The sequence below is a fragment of the Pristiophorus japonicus genome, chromosome 2, assembly GCF_044704955.1.
Source record: "Pristiophorus japonicus isolate sPriJap1 chromosome 2, sPriJap1.hap1, whole genome shotgun sequence".
Classification (NCBI taxonomy): domain Eukaryota; kingdom Metazoa; phylum Chordata; class Chondrichthyes; family Pristiophoridae; genus Pristiophorus; species Pristiophorus japonicus.
Window position 1 is genome coordinate 159,768,897 of NC_091978.1, and position 23,496 is coordinate 159,792,392.

At 45.2% G+C, this 23,496-nt stretch overlaps 1 protein-coding gene across 2 annotated transcripts in view; it reads right to left on the reverse strand.

Moving 5' to 3' along the window:
* The window catches only part of LOC139241970 (ubiquitin-protein ligase E3A-like), a 47,422-nt gene that overhangs the window by 10,837 nt on the left and 13,089 nt on the right, over positions 1–23,496 (reverse strand). For both annotated transcript variants that reach the window (XM_070870140.1, XM_070870139.1), the window contains exons 5-6: positions 23,121–23,326; positions 12,650–12,814 (exon numbers count right to left, since the gene is read on the reverse strand). In XM_070870140.1, the coding sequence (XP_070726241.1) occupies positions 12,650–12,814; positions 23,121–23,326 (371 nt within the window). The remainder of the gene's footprint in view (positions 1–12,649; positions 12,815–23,120; positions 23,327–23,496) is intronic.

Below are 23,496 nucleotides of genomic sequence, written 5' to 3' on the forward strand. Positions count from 1 at the left end.
CAGACAATGTGGAAAATTGCCCAAATATGTCCTGTCCACAAAAACCAGGACAAATCCAATCTGGCCAATTACCGTCCCATTCAGTTTAGTCTCAATCATCAGCAAAGTGATGGAAGGTGTCATCAACAGCGCTATCAGGTGGCACTTACTTGCCAATAACCTGCTCACTGATGCCCAGTTTGGGTTCCGCCAAGGCCACTCAGCTCCAGACTCATTACAGCCTTGGTCTAAACATGAACAAAAGAGCTGAATTCCAGAGGGGAGCAGAGAGTGACTGCCCTTGACATCAAGGCAGTATTTGACCAAGTGTGGCATCAAGGAGCCCTAGTAAAACAGAAGTCAATGGGAATCAGGGGAAAAACACTCCACTGGCTAGAGCAGGTGTGGGCAATTATTTGGGCTGGAGGGCCACTTGACAAGTTTTGGTGAGCTGTTGAGGGTCGCTCACCAATGTTCCCCCAAAAGTGCGTGGCTGCACGGTTGGGCAACAATCACAAGATTCCGCGCAGGCCGCTCACCAGCTCCTGACGCTGGGAGAGGTACCATGCATGCGCGGCTGCACAGTGGTCGGTTGCACAGCAAATTTGAAGCGACCGCATGCGGGAGGTGCAGGAGGCTCGGGAAGTGCGTCGCTGAGGCCTATAAAAAGGCCCAACGCATCGGAGAAGACTCGGGAATTCCAGGTACATAGAGAGGCTCGGGAGGTGCATCGCTAAGGCCTATAAAAAGGCCCAACGCGTCGGAGAGGCTCGGGAGTTCCAGGTGCGTGGAGAGGCTCGGGAGTTCCAGGTGCGTGGAGAGGCTCGGGAGGTGCATCGCTGAGGCCTATAAAAAGGCCCAACACGTCGGAGAGGCACGGGAGTTCCAGGTGTGTGGAGAGGCTCGGGAGGTGCATCGCTGAGGCCTATAAAAAGGCCCAACACGTCGGAGAGGCTCGGGAGTTCCAGGTGCGTGGAGAGGCTCGGGAGTTCCAGGTGCGTGGAGGGGCTCGGGAGGTGCATCGCTGAGGCCTATAAAAAGGCCCAACGCGTCGGAGAGGCTCGGGAGTTCCAGGTGCGTGGAGAGGCTCGGGAGTTCCAGGTGCGTGGAGAGGCTCGGGAGGTGCATCGCTGAGGCCTATAAAAAGGCCCAACACGTCGGAGAGGCACGGGAGTTCCAGGTGTGTGGAGAGGCTCGGGAGGAGCATCGCTGAGGCCTATAAAAAGGCCCAACACGTCGGAGAGGCACGGGAGTTCCAGGTGCGTGGAGGGGCTCGGGAGGTGCATCGCTGAGGCCTATAAAAAGGTCCAACGCGTCGGAGAGGCTTGGGAGTTCCAGGTGCGTGGAGAGGCTCGGGAGTTCCAAGTGCGTGGAGAGGCTCGGGAGTTCCAGCTGCGTGGAGAGGCTCGGGAGTTCCAGCTGCGTGGAGAGGCTCGGGAGTTCCAGGTGCGTGGAGAGGCTCGGGAGTTCCAGCTGCGTGGAGCGGCTCGGGAGTTCCAGCTGCGTGGAGAGGCTCGGGAATTCCAGGTGCGTGGAGAGGCTCGGGAGTTCCAGCTGCGTGGAGAGGCTCGGGAGTTCCAGGTGCGTGGAGAGGCTCGGGAGGTGCATCGCTGAGGCCGATAAAAAGGCCCAACGCGTCGGAGAGGCTCGGGAGTTCCAGGTGCGTGGAGAGGCTCGGGAGTTCCAGCTGCGTGGAGAGGCTCGGGAGTTCCAGCTGCGTGGAGAGGCTCGGGAGTTCCAGGTGCGTGGAGAGGCTCGGGAGTTCCAGGTGCGTGGAGAGGCTCGGGAGTTCCAGGTGCGTGGAGAGGCTCGGGAGTTCCAGGTGCGTGGAGAGGCTCGGGAGTTCCAGGTGCGTGGAGAGGCTCGGGAGTTCCAGGTGCGTGGAGAGGCTCGGGAGTTCCAGGTGCGTGGAGAGGCTCGGGAGTTCCAGGTGCGTGGAGAGGCTCGGGAGTTCCAGGTGCGTGGAGAGGCTCGGGAGTTCCAGGTGTGTGGAGAGGCTCGGGAGTTCCAGGTGCGTGGAGAGGCTCGGGAGTTCCAGGTGTGTGGAGAGACTCGGGAGTTCCAGGTGTGTGGAGAGGCTCGGGAGTTCCAGGTGCGTGGAGAGGCTCGGGAGTTCCAGGTGTGTGGAGAGACTCGGGAGTTCCAGGTGTGTGGAGAGGCTCGGGAGTTCCAGGTGTGTGGAGAGACTCGGGAGTTCCAGGTGTGTGGAGAGGCTCGGGAGTTCCAGGTGTGTGGAGAGACTCGGGAGTTCCAGGTGTGTGGAGAGGCTCGGGAGTTCCAGGTGCGTGGAGAGGCTCGGGAGTTCCAGGTGTGTGGAGAGGCTCGGGAGTTCCAGGTGTGTGGAGAGGCTCGGGAGTTCCAGGTGTGTGGAGAGGCTCGGGAGTTCCAGGTGTGTGGAGAGGCTCGGGAGTTCCAGGTGTGTGGAGAGGCTCGGGAGTTCCAGGTGTGTGGAGAGGCTCGGGAGTTCCAGGTGTGTGGAGAGGCTCGGGAGTTCCAGGTGTGTGGAGAGGCTCGGGAGTTCCAGGTGTGTGGAGAGGCTCGGGAGTTCCAGGTGTGTGGAGAGGCTCGGGAGTTCCAGGTGTGTGGAGAGGCTCGGGAGTTCCAGGTGTGTGGAGAGGCTCGGGAGTTCCAGGTGTGTGGAGAGGCTCGGGAGTTCCAGGTGCGTGGAGAGGCTCGGGAGTTCCAGGTGTGTGGAGAGACTCGGGAGTTCCAGGTGTGTGGAGAGACTCGGGAGTTCCAGGTGTGTGGAGAGGCTCGGGAGTTCCAGGTGCGTGGAGAGGCTCGGGAGTTCCAGGTGTGTGGAGAGGCTCGGGAGTTCCAGGTGTGTGGAGAGACTCGGGAGTTCCAGGTGTGTGGAGAGGCTCGGGAGTTCCAGGTGTGTGGAGAGGCTCGGGAGTTCCAGGTGTGTGGAGAGGCTCGGGAGTTCCAGGTGTGTGGAGAGGCTCGGGAGTTCCAGGTGTGTGGAGAGGCTCGGGAGTTCCAGGTGTGTGGAGAGGCTCGGGAGTTCCAGGTGTGTGGAGAGGCTCGGGAGTTCCAGGTGTGTGGAGAGGCTCGGGAGTTCCAGGTGTGTGGAGAGGCTCGGGAGTTCCAGGTGCGTGGAGAGGCTCGGGAGTTCCAGGTGTGTGGAGAGGCTCGGGAGTTCCAGGTGTGTGGAGAGGCTCGGGAGTTCCAGGTGTGTGGAGAGGCGTGCTGGTGCAGCTGCAGCAGGGTGAGAAGGCAAAAAAGAAGTAGAAAGAAATCAAAATGTGACGTCACAGCCAAGGGGGTAAGTGATTGGCTGGTGATTGGTAAGTAGTTTTTCTTTTTCTTTCTTTATCAGTAAGTAACCGTTTAGCATTGTTGTTGCCCAATTCGGTTAATCGAAGGGTTAAGTCATGGCAGGAGAGCTCGGACACGTGTTTTGCTCCTCCTGTACTATGTGGGAAATCAGGGACGCGTCCGGTGTCCCGGGCGACTACGTGTGCGGGAAGTGCATCCACCTGCAGATCCTGACAGACCGCATTGCGGCACTGGAGCTGCGGGTGAATGAACTCTGGAGCATCCACGATGCTGAGAATGACGTGAATAGCACGTTTAGTGAGTTGGTCACACCGCAGGTAAAGGGTACACAGCCAGATAGGGAATGGGTGACCAACAGGAAGAGCAGGGCAAGGAAGGTAGTGCAGGGGTCCCCTGCGGTCATCCCCCTGCAAAGCAGATAGACCGCTTTGAGTACTGTTGAGGGGGATGACTCATCAGGGGAAGGCAGCAGCAGCCAAGTTCATGGCACCGTGGATAGCTCTGCTGCACAGGAGGGCAGGAAAAAGAGTGGGAGAGCGATAGTGATAGGGGATTCAATTGTAAGGGGAATAGATAGGCTTTTCTGCGGCCGCAACCGAGACTCCAGGATGGTGTGTTGCCTCCCTGGTGCAAGGGTCAAGGATGTCTCGGAGCGGGTGCAGGACATTCTGAAAAGGGAGGGTGAAAAGCCAGTTGTCGTGGTGCATATAGGTACCAACGATACAGGTAAAAAACGGGATGAGGTCCTACGAGACGAATTTAGGGAGCTAGGAGTTAAATTTAAAAGTAGGACCTCAAAAGTAGTAATCTCAGGATTGCTACCAGTGCCACGTGCAAGTCAGAGTAGGAATCGCAGGCTAGCGCAGATGAATACGTGGCTTGAGGAGTGGTGCAGAAGGGAGGGATTCAAATTCCTGGGACATTGGAACCGGTTCTGGGGGAGGTGAGACCAGTACAAACCGGACGGTCTGCACCTGGGCAGGACCGGAACCAATGTCCCAGGGGGAGTGTTTGCTAGTGCTGTTGGGGAGGATTTAAACTAATATGGCAGGGGGATGGGAACCTATGCAGGGAGGCAGAGTGAAATAAAAGGGAGACAGAGGCAAAAGATAGAAAGGAGAATAGTAAAAATGGAGGTCAGAGAAACCCAAGGCAAAAAACAAACAGAGCCACATTACAGCAAAATTCTAAAGGGGCAAAGTGTGTTAAAAAGGCAAGCCTGAAGGCTCTGTGCCTAAATGCGAGGAGTATTCGGAATAAGGTGGGCGAATTAACTGCGCAGATAGCAGTTAATGGATATGATGTAGTTGGCATCACGGAGACATGGCTCCATGGTGACCAAGGCTGGGAACTCAACATCCAGGGGTATTCAAAATTTAGGAAGGATAGACAGAAAGGAAAAGGAGGCGGGGTGGCGTTGCTGGTTAAAGAGGAAATCAATGCAATAATAAGGAAGGACATTGGTTTGGATGATGTGGAATCGGTATGGGTAGAGCTACGGAATGCCAAAGGGCAGAAAACGCTGGTGGGAGTTGTGTACGGGCCACCAAACAGTAGTAGTGAGGTTGGGGACAGCATCAAACAAGAAATAAGGAATGTGTGCAATAAAGGTACAGCAGTTATCATGGGCGACTTTAATTTACATATAGATAGGGCTAACCAAACTGGTAGCAATGCGGTGGAGGAGGATTTCCTGGAGTGTATTAGGGATGGTTTTCTTGACCAATATGTCGAGGAACCAACTAGAGGGCTGGCCATCCTAGACTGGTGATGTGTAATGAGAAGGGACTAATTAGCAATCTTGTTGTGCGAAGCCCCTTGGGGAAGAGTGACCATAATATGGCAGAATTCTTTAAAATGGAGAGTGACACAGTTAAATCAGAAACTAGGGTCCTGAACTTAAGGAAAGCTAACTTAGACGACATGAGGCGTGAATTGGCTAGAATCGACTGGCTAATGATACTTAAAGGGTTGACGGTGGATAGGCAAGGACAAACATTTATAGATCACATGGTTGAACTTCAACAATTGTACATTGCTGTCTGGAGTAAAAATAAACAGAGAAAGTGGCTCAACCGTGGCTAACAAGAGAAGTTAAGGAGAGTGTTAGATCCAAGGAAGAGGCATATAAATTGGCCAGAAAAAGCAGCAAACCAGAGGACTGGGAGAAATTTAGAATTTAACAGAGGAGGACTAAGGGTTTAATTAGGATGGGGAAAATAGAGTACGAGAGGAAGCTTGCTGGGAACATAAAAACTGACAGCAAAAGCTTCTATAGATATATGAAGAGAAAAAAGGTAGTGAAGACAAACGTAGGCCCCTTGCAGTCAGACTCTGGTGAATTTATAATATGGAACAAAGAAATGGCAGACCAATTGAACAAATACTTTGGTTCTGTCTTCACAAAGGAAGACACAAATAACCTTCCGGATGTACTAAGGGGCCGAGGGTCTAGTGAGAAGGAGGAATTGAAGGATATCCTAATTAGGCGGGAAATTGTGCTGGGGAAATTGATGGGATTGAAGGTCGATAAATCCCCGGGGCCTGATTTTCTGCATCCCAGTGTACTTAAGGAAGTGGCCCTAGAAATAGTGGATGCATTGATGATTATTTTCCAGCAGTCGATCGACTCTGGATCAGTTCCTATGGACTGGAGGGTAGCTAATGTAACACCACTTTTTAAAAAAGGAGGGAGAGAGAAAATGGGTAATTATAGACCGGTTAGCCTGACATCAGTAGTGGGGAAAATGTTGGAATCAATTATTAAGGATAAAATAGCAACGCATTTGGAAAGTATTGACAGGATCGGTCCAAGTCAGCATGGATTTATGAAAGGGAAATCATGTTTGGCAAATCTTCTGGAATTTTTTGAGGATGTAACTAGTAGAGTGGACAAGGGAGAACCAGTGGATATATTTGGACTTTCAAAATGCCTTTGACAAGGTCCCACATAAGAGATTGGTGTGCAAAATCAAAGCACATGGTATTGGGGGTAATGTACTGGCATGGATAGAGAATTGGTTGGCAGACAGGAAACAGAGAGTCGGGATAAACGGGTCCTTTTCGGAATGGGAGGCAGTGACTAGTGGAGTGCCGCAGGGCTCAGTGCTGGGACCCCAGTTCTTTACAATATATATCAATGATTTGGATGAAGGAATTGAGTGCAATATCTCCAAGTTTGCAGATGACACTAAACTGGGTGGCGGTGTGAGCTGTGAGGAGGATGCTAAGAGGCTGCAGGGTGATTTGGACAGGTTAGATGAGTGGGCAAATGCATGACAGATGTAGTATAATGTGGATAAATGTGAGGTTATCCACTTTGGTGGCAAAAACACGAAGGCAGAATATTATCTGAATGGCGGCAGATTAGGAAAAGGAGGTGCAACGAGACCTGGGCGTCATGGTTCAGCAGTCATTGAATGTTGGCATGCAGATACAGCAGGCGGTGAAGGCGGCAAATGGCATGTTGGCCTTCATAGCTAGGGGATTTGAGTATAGGAGCAGGGAGGTCTTAATGCAATTGTACAGGGCCTTGGTGAGGCCTCACCTGGAATAGTGTGTTCAGTTTTGGTCTCCTAATCTGAGGAAGGATGTTCTTGCTATTGAGGGAATGCAGTGAAGGTTCAGCAGACTGATTCCAGGGATGGCTGGACTGACATATGAGAGACTGGATCAACTGGGCCTGTATTCACTGGAGTTTAGGAGGATGCGAGGGGATCTCATAGAAACGTATAAGATTCTGACAGGACGGGACAGGTTAGATGCGGGAAGAATGTTCCCAATGTTGGGGAAGTCCAGAACCAGGGGACACAGTCTTAGGATTAGGGGTAGGCCATTTAGGACTGAGATGAGGAGAAACTTCTTCACTCCGAGAGTTGTTAACCTGTGGAATTCCCTGCGTAGAAACTTGTTGATGCCAGTTCATTGGATGTATTCAAGAGGGAGTTAGATATGGCCCTTACGGCTAAAGGGATCAAGGGGTATGGAGAGAAAGCGGGAAAAGTGTACTGAGGTGAAGGATCAGCCATGATCTTATTGAATGGCGATGCAGGCTCAAAGGGCCGAATGGACTACTCCTGCACCTATGTTCTATGTTTCTATGAAAAAAAAAATGAGGGGGAACATTGCATAAACATAATTTCAGATAGTAGTCAGATGCTATCTTACATACACATGTGGGAAATGTTATGGTATCTTCTAGTCTTTGTAAATTAGTGCTGTGAAATAAAACTGAACCCTCTTGAGCCTGTGTTAGCATCAATTCCCGACCTCAGCCCCTCTGCAAAGATTACTAATGCCGTCCCAATTGGTGCCAGATGAAAACTCCCCTGCCGTCCTACTCTGGATACTGGAAGAGGAAAGATCCAGCGCTGGTCACTTTCTTCGGTAAGAGTTGTGGAGATGAGCAGCCATGACTCCATTAAAATGGATAGGACATATTTGAGTACTCAGTGAATTATGGGTGTGGACATGTGACATTTGGGCCCAGAATCAAGGAACGGATCCTTTTAAGATCGTGCCAGGGAGAATCACATTTGCAAATTATTAATTTGAATGAAGTATTACTATAGTTTTCGCTTGGCTTCAGTTTGGGTTTGTCTCTGACCCATGAGAAGTGAAATTGGATAGACGATTGTGCAGCTCGAGCTCCGGCTCGTGTTATATTTCTGTGCCATCCAGCGGCTCGGTGAGAATGAATTGGCGGGCCTGATCGGGCCCACGGGCCGTATTTTGCCCACCACTGGGCTAGAGTCATACCTAGCACAAAGGAAGATGGTTGCGGTGGTTGGAGGTCAATCATCACAACCCCAGGACATCGCTGCAGTTCCTCAGGCAGTGTCCTAAGCCGAACCTTCTTCAGCTGCTTTAGTAATAACCTTTCCTCCATCATAAAGGTCAGAAGTGGGGATGTTCACTAATGATTGCAGTGTTCTCGTCCATTCACAACTCCTCACAACCTGGATGACATCAGGTTTGGGCTGATAAGTGGCAAGTAACATTTGTGCCACAAAAGTGTCAGGCAATGACTAACTCCAACAAGTGAGAGTCTAACCACCGCCCCTCGACATTCAACGTTGTTACCATCACCAAATCCCCCCACCAACAACATCCTGGGGGCCGCCATTGACCAGAAACCAAACTGGACCAGCCACAGCAATACTGTGGCAACAAGAGCAGGATAGAGGTTGGTTATTCTGCAGTGTCTCACCTCCTGACTCCCCAAAGCCTTTCCACCATGTACAAGGCACAAGTCAGGAGTGTGACTGAGTACTCTCCACTTGCCTGGATGCGTGCAGCTCCCAAAAACTCAAGAAGCTCTACACCATCCAAGACAAAGCAGCCCGCTTGATTGGCATCTCATCCACCACCTTAAACATTCACTCCTTCCACCACCGGTGTACTATCTGCAAGATGCACTGCGACAACTCGCCAAGGCTTCTTCGGTAGCACCCCCCCAGACCTGCGACCTTTGCCACCTAGAAGGACAAGGGCAGCTGGCGCATGGGAACACAACCACCTCTACGTTCCCCTCCAAGTCACACACCATGCTGACTTGAAAGTTTATCGCCGTTCCTTCATCATTGCCGGGTCAAAATTCTGGAACTCCCTCCCTAACAGCACTATGGGAGTACCTTCACCATATGGACTGCAGCAATTCAATAAGGCAGCTCACTACCATCATCTCAAGAGCAATTAGGGATGGACAGTAAATGCTGGCCTTACTAATGATGCCCATATCCCAGGAACGAGTTTTTCTTTAAGTTTGTAAAACTTCTCAGCTAAGTAATATAAATGATATAACTGAAGGGTGAGGGAAGATTGATATATTATTGTATCATTTACAAAACCTGTTCAAAAATATCTGTTAAACTGTGCCCTTTTCTTTTGGCATGAGACACAACATCACGCATATGGGAAGCGAACACTTCTCTCAACAACTTTCAATTGTCTATAAAGCTCAAATCTGTCCAACACAGCAATATTTCTCCAGTACGTAGTGAGGCTTTAACACTTCCTCAGCGTGTCTGGACAAAAGAAAAAAGCTGTTGTCTGAAAGGCAGTCACTCGTTCACCAGCTTACAGCATTCCCACATAGTTGCAACTTCCTAGTTTCTTACGATACTATTGTGGTTAATGCTCCTCTAAACTGTAAGAGAGCATCCCATGAATTCTGGAAAGACCCAAAAGGTTAGTAACAGAAATTCTGGGATGGTTAGCAAAGTTTCACAGAAAAGATGGACACAAAAGATATGCATGCAAACACACACAAAATGAAGCCTAAAGCCACAATATGATAAACCTGTCAAACGGTGAACTTAGTGGCTAATTGATGGGTTGCATTTTCTATATAAACATCTGAAATAAAGAGAGGATTTTAAGAAGACATTAGTGTTATAAAGATGGCTTTCTGGTCCCAATTTGGATGCTGGGAAAGCTAGAGGATACAGCATGTGAACAAAAGTCCTTATCTTCATCAGAATATCCATAAACTAACTAATGAGTGACATGTCTATTCATTGGAAAATATCCATGTCACAGAATTTATTAACTTGTCTGTTCATGAATATATACGCCTGTCCTAAGTAGGATTTACTTTGTGAAAATAAAGATAGAAAAAGATTGAATTTTAGGAATGCCTAAATCTGAACATATCAGGATGGAAGTTTCCAAGGGGTTTTAGAGAGAGGGCAAATGGCTTGCGATGAATTTTGAAAGGAAATATTTGAAGAATGATCTCCAAACTAAGGAACTGGTAAGACTGAAAGGTAGAAGGTTAAGTGTTTAATCTGACAGAAGTGGAATTGAAAAGGATATCACAACTATATTTAGTGTGAAGGAGTAAACTGGCAATATAATACAGGGAATAACTTAGCGCAAGGTTAGTTAAGTGAGAAGACAGCTGAAAAAGGATGACGACGACTATGGATAAGGAGTTGCTGCAGGTGTCCCCAGAGGAGAAGATGCACATTCAAGGGAAATTAAACAGCCAGTATCACAAAGATAATCTACCAGAAGGACAAGTAATATGTTTGCCTTCATAGTAAAGGGGATTAGCCTGTGTATTGATAGCTGTTAATTTATGCTGAACTCTTTGCCAAGGCATAACGAAAATCTCAAATCATTAAACATAACTGTTACACTGTAATTAATAGAATCCAGCTACTTCTGAGATACTGTGATACACTTAAATTACATTTGTGCCTGTAGTGGTTTAAACTTGGTCAGTTAATAACATCTACTCAAGTAACTTATATAATTCTCAATGCTGTTATTAGTTTTATTAACTTAGATGTTGTGAATAAAATAGTAATGTGTATCTCTGACTTCGTCTTCGATGACTCAAGGGCAAGAAGTTAACTTCAGGTTGTAATGTAATTCTATGATCAATGGATTGATGCACAACTGTTAAGATACTTTAAACTTAGTATGCAAGGTAGTTCAGAGGTGAGCTAAATTAGGCATCTTATCAATCTTAAGCATGTGGTAGAAATCCAGCCCAGTTGCTATGTTTTTCTCTCCTTACAACATATAAAAGACTGATCTGACAGTTGCAATGTATACTGAAAACTGGGATGATATATTCCTTACATGCTTGATGTGATTTAGCATCTACCCAAAAAATCTTCCTCTCTGACCTCTAAGCCTCAATTATACTGCCCAATATGTTCTTCACTCCCTCCTACATTTTGAAATCAAAACCAAATCATACAGCCTCCCACTCTAACTCATTATTTCCCCAACAGTATAGAACTGCTTATTTCACTCAACCTTTCCCTCACCCTACAATTTTAATGTTAGTTAACCCCAAGCTTGGTGCGATATAATTACAACTTCTTGATTTACTTAGTCTTCTCTAGTCAACCTTGCAGGTGCCTGCTACATGTGTCTTGGTCCTTCACCATGGCTTCATACATGAAAGAAAGTCATAAAAGGAGCTTTCTACCTGTGTTTTGTGCTTAGTTGCAGTTTCAAATAAAACCATCAACTTTGAACTCGTTTTCAAAAATAACAGCAACATAGCCAGGTTATATTTAAAGGTACAGCAATTGCAATATTAATTAGAAGGGGACAAAAAAAAACTTCTGCTATTTTACTCTTCACATTCTGTTCCATACCAATGAATAACTGTAGTCTACAAATTGATAACGGCCCGAATTTTGCATTGAGAATAACCATGAGGCTAAAAGCAGTCAACGTTATTGTGGACTAAATTGGACAGCAACTTCCGGAGTATGCACGCGCAGTTAAACCCGGAAATTCAAAAGTTGCAGTCTGAGTTACCCTGCTCCTCCACAGGCAGCACTAAAACAGTACCTCGCCGATAGACTCGGCATTGAAATCAATGCACGAACATGAAGTTGCTGAAGTACTTACTCACTAGTTAACCACTAAACACACAAGAAAAAGTTAGGGCTGGTGCATTTTTAAAAATTTTTATCTGTCTAACCTCTTATCTCTCCATGTTCATACCATCTTTCTTTCCCAATATTGCTTTCTGTACATGATTTAAATCTAATTTATACTTCTGGTTTGGACTCTGCTGGTCTCAGTGAGGATTGTTCAATCTGATTGGGTGAAGAGCCACGCTGTTGCTTTCCCTGCTCACAAATGCCACAGATCCCCTGTATGGGATCAGATGACCGATGACAGCAAATCTGCACTCAAAAGCCCACCAAATATCTGGGCAGCTGTCAGTGTAATCAACAGTGAGCGTCATTCCTTCGCCGCTGACTGCAGTCCAATAATTTAATTCACATCAATCCTCTTAACATTTTTAATTCAATGAAATCCTTTGCAAAAAGTCACAATATGTTAGGGCTCTGAATTTACAACCATATACATTAAAATTGAATTCAGCATACGCGGCAACTGATCTGTATTCAGAATCCAACAATTTTGCTCCAGAAGTAGAATTACTTTGCAGCTACTTCACCACGATGGGAGGAATCACATAACATATTGAATGATTTATGTGCTATCTTCTGTTCTAACTACACTGATTAAAAAGGTAGAAATCAAATTATTCAAAAACCCAAAGAAAGGTGAGTTGCACTCTACAGAAATCAGCACATTATTTCTTGCTGCCCTGTGCCTTCCTGCACTAAGCACGCTTTCCAAGTCAACCTACTTCCAGAGCGCTATCAATACCTCTCGATCAGGCTGAGATAATATGCAAGAACATCCTGGGATAAATTACTAATTTCTGTCTGACCACTTACTGACAACAGAGAATTTTTTTTTAATTGCAAGAAACCATAGAAATTGAACCTCTTCCTATTATTCCAAGATATGCTGCTGGAACGCAGTATTACATCAGATTAATTCTGTCCATTTTAAAATGATTACAGGCCTATTTGCTAAAGGCAGGGAAGGCCAATGTAATGCTAACCTTTTTATTTTGGTTTGTTACTGGAATCTCATTACTGTCTTCTTTCAGATTATGGATAATCGGCACCCCAAACAGGTCGCTATATGATACTTGAAAGGTGATCATCATGTCTTCTTCTATATTCCCTTCATATTCCAGAACTTCTTTCAAACTTCGATATAGTATCTGCAAAGAATTGGTTTCAAATAGTCAATATGCACAGCATTTCAAAGATTGATCCTTAAATGCAGACACCGAGTGTTGCCTAACTCTATCCAAAATTCCATCATTGGTAATTATTGGTGAAGTTAAATTGTTTCATTACAACACTTTTGAAATTTAATTCAGTCCTCTACTGAATAGGTGTGTTTTTTTCTAATTATCACACGAGATCATGAGCCTGAAATCGCAGCCTCTCCTGGTGTGTACGATGTGCGCATGTGTCCACAGACGCGCTGTAATTTTCGGGTTTAGGCATGCACAATCCCATAATCCCTACAGATGAGGACAGGGTTAGGCTTGATGTAATGATGTTGCGCCTCCCCCATGGCCTAACAGGCAGCCAATGTTAACTGTTCAGATCGCATGCATCCCTGGGAGAAGGGCCTTCGTAGGCGGAGATTTGTGCTATTTGCCCAACTCCTGCCCAGCAAATGTCGTTCAAACTCTTATGCCTGCTTTTACCAGTGTAAGAGTTTTACGATAGAAAAATGAAATGTTATCAATAATTTTTATATTAAAAACTCTGTCCATAAGGCAAGTTTATTTTTACCCCTATTTAAAAATTCCAAAAAATAAATTGTCTAAAACATTTAATTAAATTAAATTTTAATTAATTTTAAGTGTGTGAAATGTTTTCTTATTTATTTTAAATGCTGATGTGTTTTTGGGGGTATCCCCCATTCATAGAAATGGTGATCTCTGTACTAACGGAACTCACCATTACAATGAATGGGGATACGCCATTTTCATTGGTTGGTCTGGCCCACGTGATCCCAGGATGTGCATATGCTCCTGGAATACGTGCATCGAGTACTTGGAGCAGAAGTCTTCATTCCTCCGGGACCACGAGGTACATTCGTAAGCCTCTGACTGCAATTTCAGTACCCATAGTTATGTTTTATATATATTTTAAAAGTTTAATTACATTTAGGTTAACCTATAAAGAATCTTTCAATTTGTATATATAGATATTCTATAACAAGTTCTCACTAACTCCTTCTGAAGTTGCAGACCCTTTGTTGTGACCTTCTGAACAGTTAACATTGGCTGCCTGTTAGGCCATGGGGGAGGCGCAACATAATCACGTCAAGCCTAACCCTGTCCTCATCTATAATTCCTGTAGGGATTATGGGATTGTGATAAGGAGCAGGAACCCTGGCCCGTTTTCCCCATCCTAAACCAGAACCACTGAAGCAAACTGCAGTGCCTCAGCATAGACCGGGCACTGAATCAAAGATCTTTTTGTATGTAAGTCCTGTATGATTCAGCTACTCACCAAACCACTGGAAGAAATGAATGGTATTCCTAATGAGTCATATTGTTCAGCAGTTCAAACTCTGCACATAATACATTTCACAACAAAACTGAACTGAAAACTCCCATGGTCGTTGGGCCCTTTTAATAATAAAGCAACTTTTTAGTAGTTTATGCACACAGAAATTGACTGGAGATGGTCATAGTTTTTTCTCCTTGTTTTAGTTATTACAGGGCCCTAGTGCTATAATCTAAATAAATACTGTACACATGATTAGAACTGGGTTTGAACCAGCAGCTGACAAGGGATGAACTTAGAATATAAGGGAAAGTTGTGCCTGACTAACTTGATTGAATTTTTCAAGGAAGCAACCAAGAGGGTCGATGAGAGCAGTGTGTATGATCTAGTGCATATGGATTTTAGCAAAGCTTTTGATAAGGTTCCACATGGCAGACTGGTCACAAAAATAAAAGCCCATGGGATCCAGGGCAAAGTAGCAAGTTGGATCCAAAATTGGCTCAGAGGCAAGAAGCAAAGGGTAATGGTCAATGGGTGTTTTTGTGACGAAGGCTGGACCAGTGTGGTTCTGCAGGGCTCCTTGCTTTTTGTGGTATATATCAATGACTTGGACATGAATGTTGAGGGTATGATTAAGAAGTTTGCAGATGACACTAAAATAGGCTGTGTGATTGATGAAGACAAAAGTTGCGTACTGCAGGAAGATATCAAAGTACTGGTCAGGTGGGCAGAACAGTGGAAAATGGAATTCAATCCGGATAAGTATGAGGCAAGAGGTAATGCATTTGGGGAGGTCTAACAAGGCAAGGGAATACACGTCAAACGGTAAGACACTGAAAAGTGTAGAGGAACAAAGTGACCTTGGAGTGCAGGTCCACAGATCCCTGAAGGTAGCAGGCCAGGGAGATAAGGGGTTTATGAAGGCATTTGGAATATTTGCCTTTATTAGTCGAGGCATGGAATACAAGAGCAAGGAGATTATGCTTGAACTGTATAAAACACTTGTTAGGCCGCAGCTAGAGTAGTGTGTGCAGTTCTGGTCACCATATTACAGGAAAGATGTGATTGCATTGGAAATGGTGCAGAGGAGATTTACAAGAATGTTGCCTGGACTGGAGAATTTTGGCTATGAGGAAAGATTGGAGATGCTGGGTCGGTTTGCTTTGGAACAGAGAAGGCTGAGGGGAGACCTTACTGAGGTGTATAACATTATGAGGGGCCTGGATAGAGTGGATAGAAAGGACCTGTTTCCCTTGGCAGAGAGATCACCAACCAGGGGGTATAGATTTAAAGTAATTGGGAGGAGGTTTAGAGGAGATGTGAGGGGAAATGTCTTCACCCAGAGGCTGATGGGGGTGTGGAACTCACTGCCTGAAAGAGTGGTAGAGGCAGAAACTCTCACCACATTTAAAAAATACTTGAATGTGCACTTAAAGTGCCGTAACCTACAGGGCTACGGACCTAGAGCCGGAAAGTGGGATTAGGCTGGATAGCTCTTGGTCGGCCAGCACGGAAACGATGGTCCGAAATGGCCTCCTTCCGTGCTATAAATTTCTATGATTCTATGATAAGAACATAAGAAATAGGTGCAGGAGTAGGCCCTACGGCCCATCGAGCCTGCTCCACCATTCAATAAGATCATGGCTGATCATCGACCTCAACTCCACTTTCCCGCCCAATCTCCATATCCCTTGATTCCCCGAGACTCCAAAAATCTATCTCAGCCTTGAATATATTCAGAGACTCAACACCCACAGCCCTCTGCAGCAGAGAATTCCAAAGATTCACAACCCTTTGAGTGAAGAAATTCCTCCTCATCTCTGCCTTAAATGGCCTGCCCCTTATCCTGAGACTGTGACCCCTAGACACTCCAGCCAGGAGAAACAACCTCTCAGCATCGACCCTGTCAATCCCCTTCAGAATCTTGTATGTTTCAATTTGATCACCTCTCATTCTTCTAAACTCCAGGGAGTATAGGCCCAATCTACACAATCTCACATCATAAGACAGCCCTCTCATCCCAGGAATCAATCTAGTGACCTCCATTGTACCGCCTCCAAGGGAAGTATATCCTTCCTTAGATAAGACGACCAAAACTGCACAGTACTCCAGGTGTGGTCTCACCAATGCCCTGTACAATTGCAGCAAGATTTCCTTGCTCTTATACTCCAACCCCCTTGCAATAAAGGACAACATGCCATTTGCCTTCCTTATTGCTTGCTGTACCTGCATGCTAGCTTTGTGTTTCTTGCACAAGGACATCCAAATCTCTCTGAACACCAACTTTTAAAAGTTTCTCACCATTCAAAAAATGGACAATATCAATTTTCTTATTTTTACATTTATATATGTTAGTTTATAAAGCATTATAAACAGCATCTAGCGTCCAGTCAGCATATTGAAGTCAGCATCATTAACCAGCAAAACTCCCATGGATTTTTTTTTTAAATGCACTGGCTTGTTTGGATTGAACGAATCAGTCTGCAACCTCATCTTGGAGATCAGCCTGCCAAATCTCAACATCCTAGTTGATCATCGATTATGTGGCTCCTTGCAACAACATTTATTGACCATCCCTAGTTGCCCTTGAGAAGGCAGTGGAGAGGTTTCTATACAAATCAAGTGGCTTGCTAGACCTCTTCAATGGGCAGTTAAGAGTTAACCACATTGGTGTGGGCTTGGAGTCATGAATAGGGCAGACGGGGTAAAGGCAGCAAGTTTCCTTCCCGAAAAAGGACATTAGTGAACCAGTTAGATTTTGACAATCTGACAGCTTCATGGTCACTTTTACTGATATATTTTTAATTTCCAGATTTAAAAAAAAACAACTGAATTAAAATTCCTTTGATCTTATAAAAGATAAATGCCTTATTCCAAAACACTTTTAGATTTAGCTGCTGTGCTCATAATTTTAATCACCATAGCTGTAAATCCACCTGAAAGAAGTACTGATAAGTTTCTTCCCCTTCTCCACTTGATCCTCCCACCCAAAGGTTCCATGCCTGATAATTACACTCCTCCAGCAAAAGGGAATGAGATGAAATCTTACAAGGTGGAGTAATTCAGTCCAAAAGGATAGTATGCAGGTACAACAAGTGATCAGGAAGACCAATGGAATCTTGGCCTTTATTGCAAAGGGGATGGAGTATAAAAGCAGGAAAGTCTAGCTACAGCTAGAGGGTATTGGTGAGGCCACACCTGGCATACTGCGTGCAGTTTTGGTTTCCATATTTACAAAAGGATATACTTGGTTTGAAGGCAGTTCAGAGAAGGTTCACCAGGTTGATTCCGGAAATGAGGGGGTTTCATAGAATCATGGAAAATAGGTGCAGGAGTAGGCCATTCGACCCTTCGAGCCTGCAGCACCATTCAATAAAATTATGACTGATCATTCACCTCAGTACCCCTTTCCTGCTTTCTCTCCATACCCCTTGATCTCTTTAGCCATAAGGGCCATATCCAATTCCCTCTTGAATATAGCCAATGAACTGGCATCAACAATTCTCTGCGGTAAGGAATTCCACAGGTTAACAACTCATCTCAGTCCTAAATGGCTTACCCCTTATCCTTAGACTATGTCCCCTGGTTCTGGACTTCCCCAACATCGGGAACATTCTTCCTGCATTTAGCCTGTCCAGTCCCGTCAGAATTTTATACGTTTCTATGAGATCCCCTCTCATCTTTCTAAACTCCAATGAATACAGGCCCAGTCGATCCAGTCTCTCCTCATAGGTCAGTCCTGTCATCCCGGATATCAGTCTGGTGAACCTTCGCTGCACTCCCTCAATAGCAAGAACGTCCTTCCTCAGATTAGGAGACCAAAACTGAACACAATATTCCAGATGAGGCCTCACTAAGGCCCTGTGCAACTGCAGTAAGACCTCCCTGCTCCTAAACTCAAATCCCCTAACTATGAAGGCCAACATATCATTTGCCTTCTTCACTGCCTGCTGTACCTGCAAGCCAACTTTCAATGACTGATGTACCATGACACCTAGGTCTCATTGCACCTCCCCCTTTCCTAATCTGCCGCCATTCAGATAAGATTCTGCCTTCGTGTTTTTGTCTCCAAAGTGGATAACCTCACACTTATCTACATTACACTGCATCTGCCATGCGTTTGCCCACTCACCTAACCTGTCCAAGCCACCCTGCAGCCTCTTAGCGTCCTCCTCACAGCTCACACCGCCATCCAGCTTAGTGTCATCTGCAAACTTGGAGATATCACACTCAATTCTTTCATTTAAATCATTAATGTATATTGTAAATAGCTGGGGTCCCAGCACCGAGCCCTGCGGCACCCCACTAGTCACTGCCTGCCATTTTGAAAAGGACCCGTTTATCCCGACTCTCTGCTTCTTGTCTGCCAACCAGTTCTCTATCCACATCAGTACATTACCCCCAATACCATGTGCTTTAATTTTGCACACCAATCTCTTGTGTGGGACCTTATCAAAAGCCTTTTGAAAGTCCAAATACACCACATCCACTGGTTCTCCCTTGTCCACTCTACTAGTTACATCCTCAAAAAATTCCAGAAGATTTGTCAAACATGATTTCCCTTTAATAAATCCATGCTGATTTGGACCGATCCTGTTACTGCTTTCCAAATGCGCGGCTATTTAATAACTGATTCCAACATTTTCCCCACTACTGATATCAGGCTAACTGGTCTATAATTACCAGTTTTCTTTCTCCCTACTTTTTAAAAAAGTGGCGTTACATTAGCTACCCACCAGTCCATAAGAACTGATCCAGAGTCGATACTGTTGGAAAATGATTACCAATGCATCCACTATTTCTAGGGCTACTTCTTTAAGTATTCTGGGATGCAGACTATCAGGCCCTGGGGATTTATCGGCCTTTAAACCCATCAATTTCCCTAACACAATTTCCCGCTTAATAAGGATTTCCTTCAGTTCCTCCTTCTTACTAGACCCTCGGTCTCCTAGTATTTTCGGAAGGTTATTTGTGTTTTTCTTCGTGAAGACAGAACCAAAGTATTTGTTCAATTGGTCTGCCATTTCTTTGTTCCCCATTATAAATTCACTTGAACCTGACTGCAAGGGACCGACGTTTGTCTTCACTAATCTTTTTCTCTTCACTTATTTATAGAAGCTTTTGCAGTCAGTTTTTATGTTCCCAGCAAGCTTCTTCTCATACTCTAATTTCCACCTCCTAATTAAACTCTTTGTCCTCTTCTGCTGAATTCTAAATTTCTCCCAGTCCTCAGGTTTGCAGCTTTTTCTGGACAATTTATATGCCTCTTCCTTGGATTTAACACTATCCCTAATTTCCCTTGTTAGCCACGGTTGAGCCACCTTCGGCATTTAATTTTACTCCAGACAGGGATGTACAATTGTTGAAGTTCATCCATGTGATCTTTAAATGTTTGCCATTGCCTATCCACCGTCAACCCTTTAAGTATCATTTGCCAGTCTATTCTAGCCAGTTCACATCTCATACCATCGAAGTTTCCTTTCATAGAAACATAGACATAGAAAATAGGTGCAGGAATAGGCCATTCGGCCCTTCGAGCCTGCACCGCCATTCAATGAGTTCATGGCTGAACATGCAACTTCAGTACCCCATTAAGTTCAGGAACCTAGTCTCTGAATTCTACCATATTATGGTCACTCTTCCCCAAAGGGCCTCGCACAACAAGATTGCTAATTAGTCCTTTCTCATTACACATCACCCAGTCTAGGATGACCAGCCCGCTAGTTGGTTCCTCGACATTTTGGTCTAGAAAACCATTCTTAATACACTCCAGGAAATCCTCCTCCACCGCATTGCTACCAGTTTGGTTAGCCCAATCAATACGTAGATTAAAGTCGCCCATGATAACTGCTGTACATTTATTGCACGCATCCCTAATTTCTTGTTTGATACTGTCCTCAACCTCACTAGTACTGTTTGGTGGTCTGTACACAACTCGCACTAGCGTTTTCTGCCCTTTGGTATTCCGTAGCTCCACCTATACCGATTCCACATTATCCAAGCTAATGTCCTTCCTTACTATTGCGTTAATTTCCTTTTTAACCAGCAACGCTACCCCAGCTCCTTTTCCTTTCTGTCTATCCTTCCTGAAAGTTGAATACCCCTGGATGTTGAGTTCCCAGCCTTGGTCACCCTGGAGCCATGTCTCCGTGATGCCAATTACATTAACAGCTATCTGCATAGTTAATTCATCCACCTTATTCCGAATACTCCTCGCATTGAGGCAGAGCCTTCAGGCTTGCCTTTTTAACACACTTTGCCCCTTTAGAATTTTGCTGTAATGTGGCCCTTTTTGCCGTGGGTTTCTCTGTCCTCCACTTTTACTTTTCTTCTTTCTTTTACTTCTGTCCCCATTCTACTTCCCTCTGTCTCCCTGCATAGATTCCCATCCCCCTGCCATATTAGTTTAACCCCTCCCCAACAGCACTAGCAAACAACTCCCCCTAGGACATTGGTTCCGGTTCTGCCCAGGTGCAGACCCTCCGATTTGTACTGATCCCACCTCCCCCAGAACCGGTTCCAATGCCCGAGGAATTTGAATCCCTCCCTTCTGCACCACTCCTCAAGCCACATATTCATCTGAGCTATCCTGCGATTCCTACTCTGACTAGCACTTGGCACTGGTAGCAATCCTGAGATTACTACTTTTGAGGTCCTACTTTTCAAATTTAGCTCCTAGCTCCCTAAATACGTCTTGTAGGACCTCATCCCATTTTTTACCTATATCGTTGGTACCTATATGCACCATGACAACTGGCTGTTCACCCTCCCCCTTCAAAATGTCCTGCAGCTGCTCCGAGACATCCTTGACCCTTGCACCAGGGAGGCAACATACCATCCTGGAGTCTCGATTGAGGAAAGGTTGAGTAGGTTGGGCCTCTAATTGGAATTCAGATGAATGAGAGGTGATCTTATCGAAACGTATAAGATTATGAGGGGGCTTGACAAGGTGGATGCAGAGAGAATGCTTCCACTGATAGGGAAGACTAGAACTAGAGGGCATGATCTTAGAATAAGGGGTCGCCCATTTAAAACTGAGATAAGGAGAAATTTCTTCTCAGAGGGTTGTAAATCTTGTGGAATTCGCTGCCTCAGAGAGCTGTGGAAGCTGGGACATTGAATAAATTTAAGACAGAAATAGACAGTTTCTTAAACGATAAGGGGATAAGGGGTTATAGGGAGCGAGCGGGGAAGTGGAGCTGAGTCCATGATCAGATCAGCCATGATCTTATTGAATGGCGGAGCAGGCTCGAGGGGCCGTATGGCCTACTCCTGCTCCTATTTTTTATGTTAATAATAAAGAGGAACTAGTTGCAGTTTAGACTGGAGGGAGAGAAATTAAGTGGGTAGGGAAGTGGGCAATATCATGGAGCAGACAGGTGATTTTACCCTCTGTCAAAATGGCAAACCAAAGAAGTGGACAAAGGATCTAGTAATTGCAATGTGCAGCTAGTCTCTTTCAAAAACTGCTGATATATTGTGTGAACAAGCAATAATTTCAATTAGGAAAAAACTCGTAAATCCACTTGAATAAGAACAATGATTTAAAATGTAGTCGGGACGTGCTTGACAGCAAGCGTGACACAACCTGCAGTTTCTGAGTCCTGCAACTCCAGAGTCCAAAGTCACAGCCCCCACTGTTTGCAACTGCGTTGGATTTGGAGCACCAAACATGGGCTGGGACATAGGGCTGAGGTTGGATGGAGCGAGACCCTTGAAGGAATTTAAATGAGGGCAAGGATACCAAATTCAATGTGTTGGGGAACAGGGAGCCATTGGAGGTCAGTGAGGACAAGTGGGAGTTGGTATAGTGTAGGATGTGCGTGGCCAAGTTTTAAACGAGTTGGAGTTTGAATAGGGTGGAGGTTGGGAGGCCAGCAAGGTGAAGTCATATGGAGAGGCAACAACAGAGTATTTAACAGTTTCAGCAGTGGTGAGATGAGGCAAGGACAACTGAGAGTGATGTTTCTGAGGTGGAATGAAACTATCTTTGTGATGGGCAGGATGTGGGTTTGAAGCTCAACTCACGGATGAATAGCACATTAAGGATGTACATCATTTGGTAGTTGTTGAGTAAGATGACTTTGGTTTTTCCAATGTTCAATGGATAATTTTAAAATTAAGATGTTGACAAGCAGTTTTCACCTCTATCAAACAAGGAGTATTTTGAATAAAAAGGTACTCTCCTAAACTGGTTTTCCCTTTAATCCAAACGAAGGTGTGCAAACTGATGATCGATAATCCACATATAACACAACTGTACGTGCCAGATACAACAGAATCCCTACACATACATCTAATATGTTTGTTTGGCATGATCAGAGGTGACTGACAGCTCTGTTGAAAACTGTTATCTGAATAAAGTTCAGTCCATTCAGCGTAACACACAACTGTGCAAATTATTGAACATACAATAAAGACATATGTAACTATGATTGAGATGATATGAAAAATGTGCTAGATGGGTGAAAAGCCATTTCTCTTTCCGAAAGGTTTGAATGGAAGAGTGACAACAGCCTAGAGATGCTGGTAGAGGACAAAGCTCAATGGCAAGGCCCTGTGGCGAATATGCTCAGTCTGGTTATGATAGATGACTTTCAAACCTTTCCGAGACCCCCCTCCTCCATTATGTAATTTGAATAGAAGTACAAGGATACTTCATCTATTGTCTTTGCCCCAAATGTTCACCCTCCACATTTGTTGATTCAGAAATGTTCCCAATTCTTCCGGACTGCTCCATGGTGCTCATATTTACCGTATAAAGTGACAGGATGTTCCTTACAATCAACAACTTGGAGAACTCATTGCATTTAATTAACTTCAGATCTACCCAATCCGCTGAATGGGCATTGTTTATTGAACTCCATTAGCTACAGGTACCACAGTACTACTTGATTCACTGATAATTTGTAGTTGATTTTATCATTTTGGAATAGTTATAGTTTGTTTATTTAAATAGATCTGATGAAAATTTACCTCAAGACGGTATTAACTTACTGGATGGGAATCAGCAAGATCTTCTAAAGTTCCTTTCTTGCCCATCAACTTCCTGTAAACCACCATAGGGAAATGGACATCAAGGATGCAGTGATTGTAGATTGCCAGACCCAGCACTATTCCAATTAGTGTGAATTGTCCATCATTCTCAAAAGAGGTAGGGTTGAACCAAAATTGTTTTGTGTGACTATCATAAGCAAACATTCCTACAAGAAGAAAAAAAAATATGAAGTATTTTCCTTCAGGAAACAGAGAAGTTTAAATTCACTAACCACTTACCCAAGCACTTGGGCAACAGGATCTTTAACTCAACCACCTTCCTTTACTCACCCTTTACAATTTGATAACATTTAATGTATCAATCACATGGAATGTG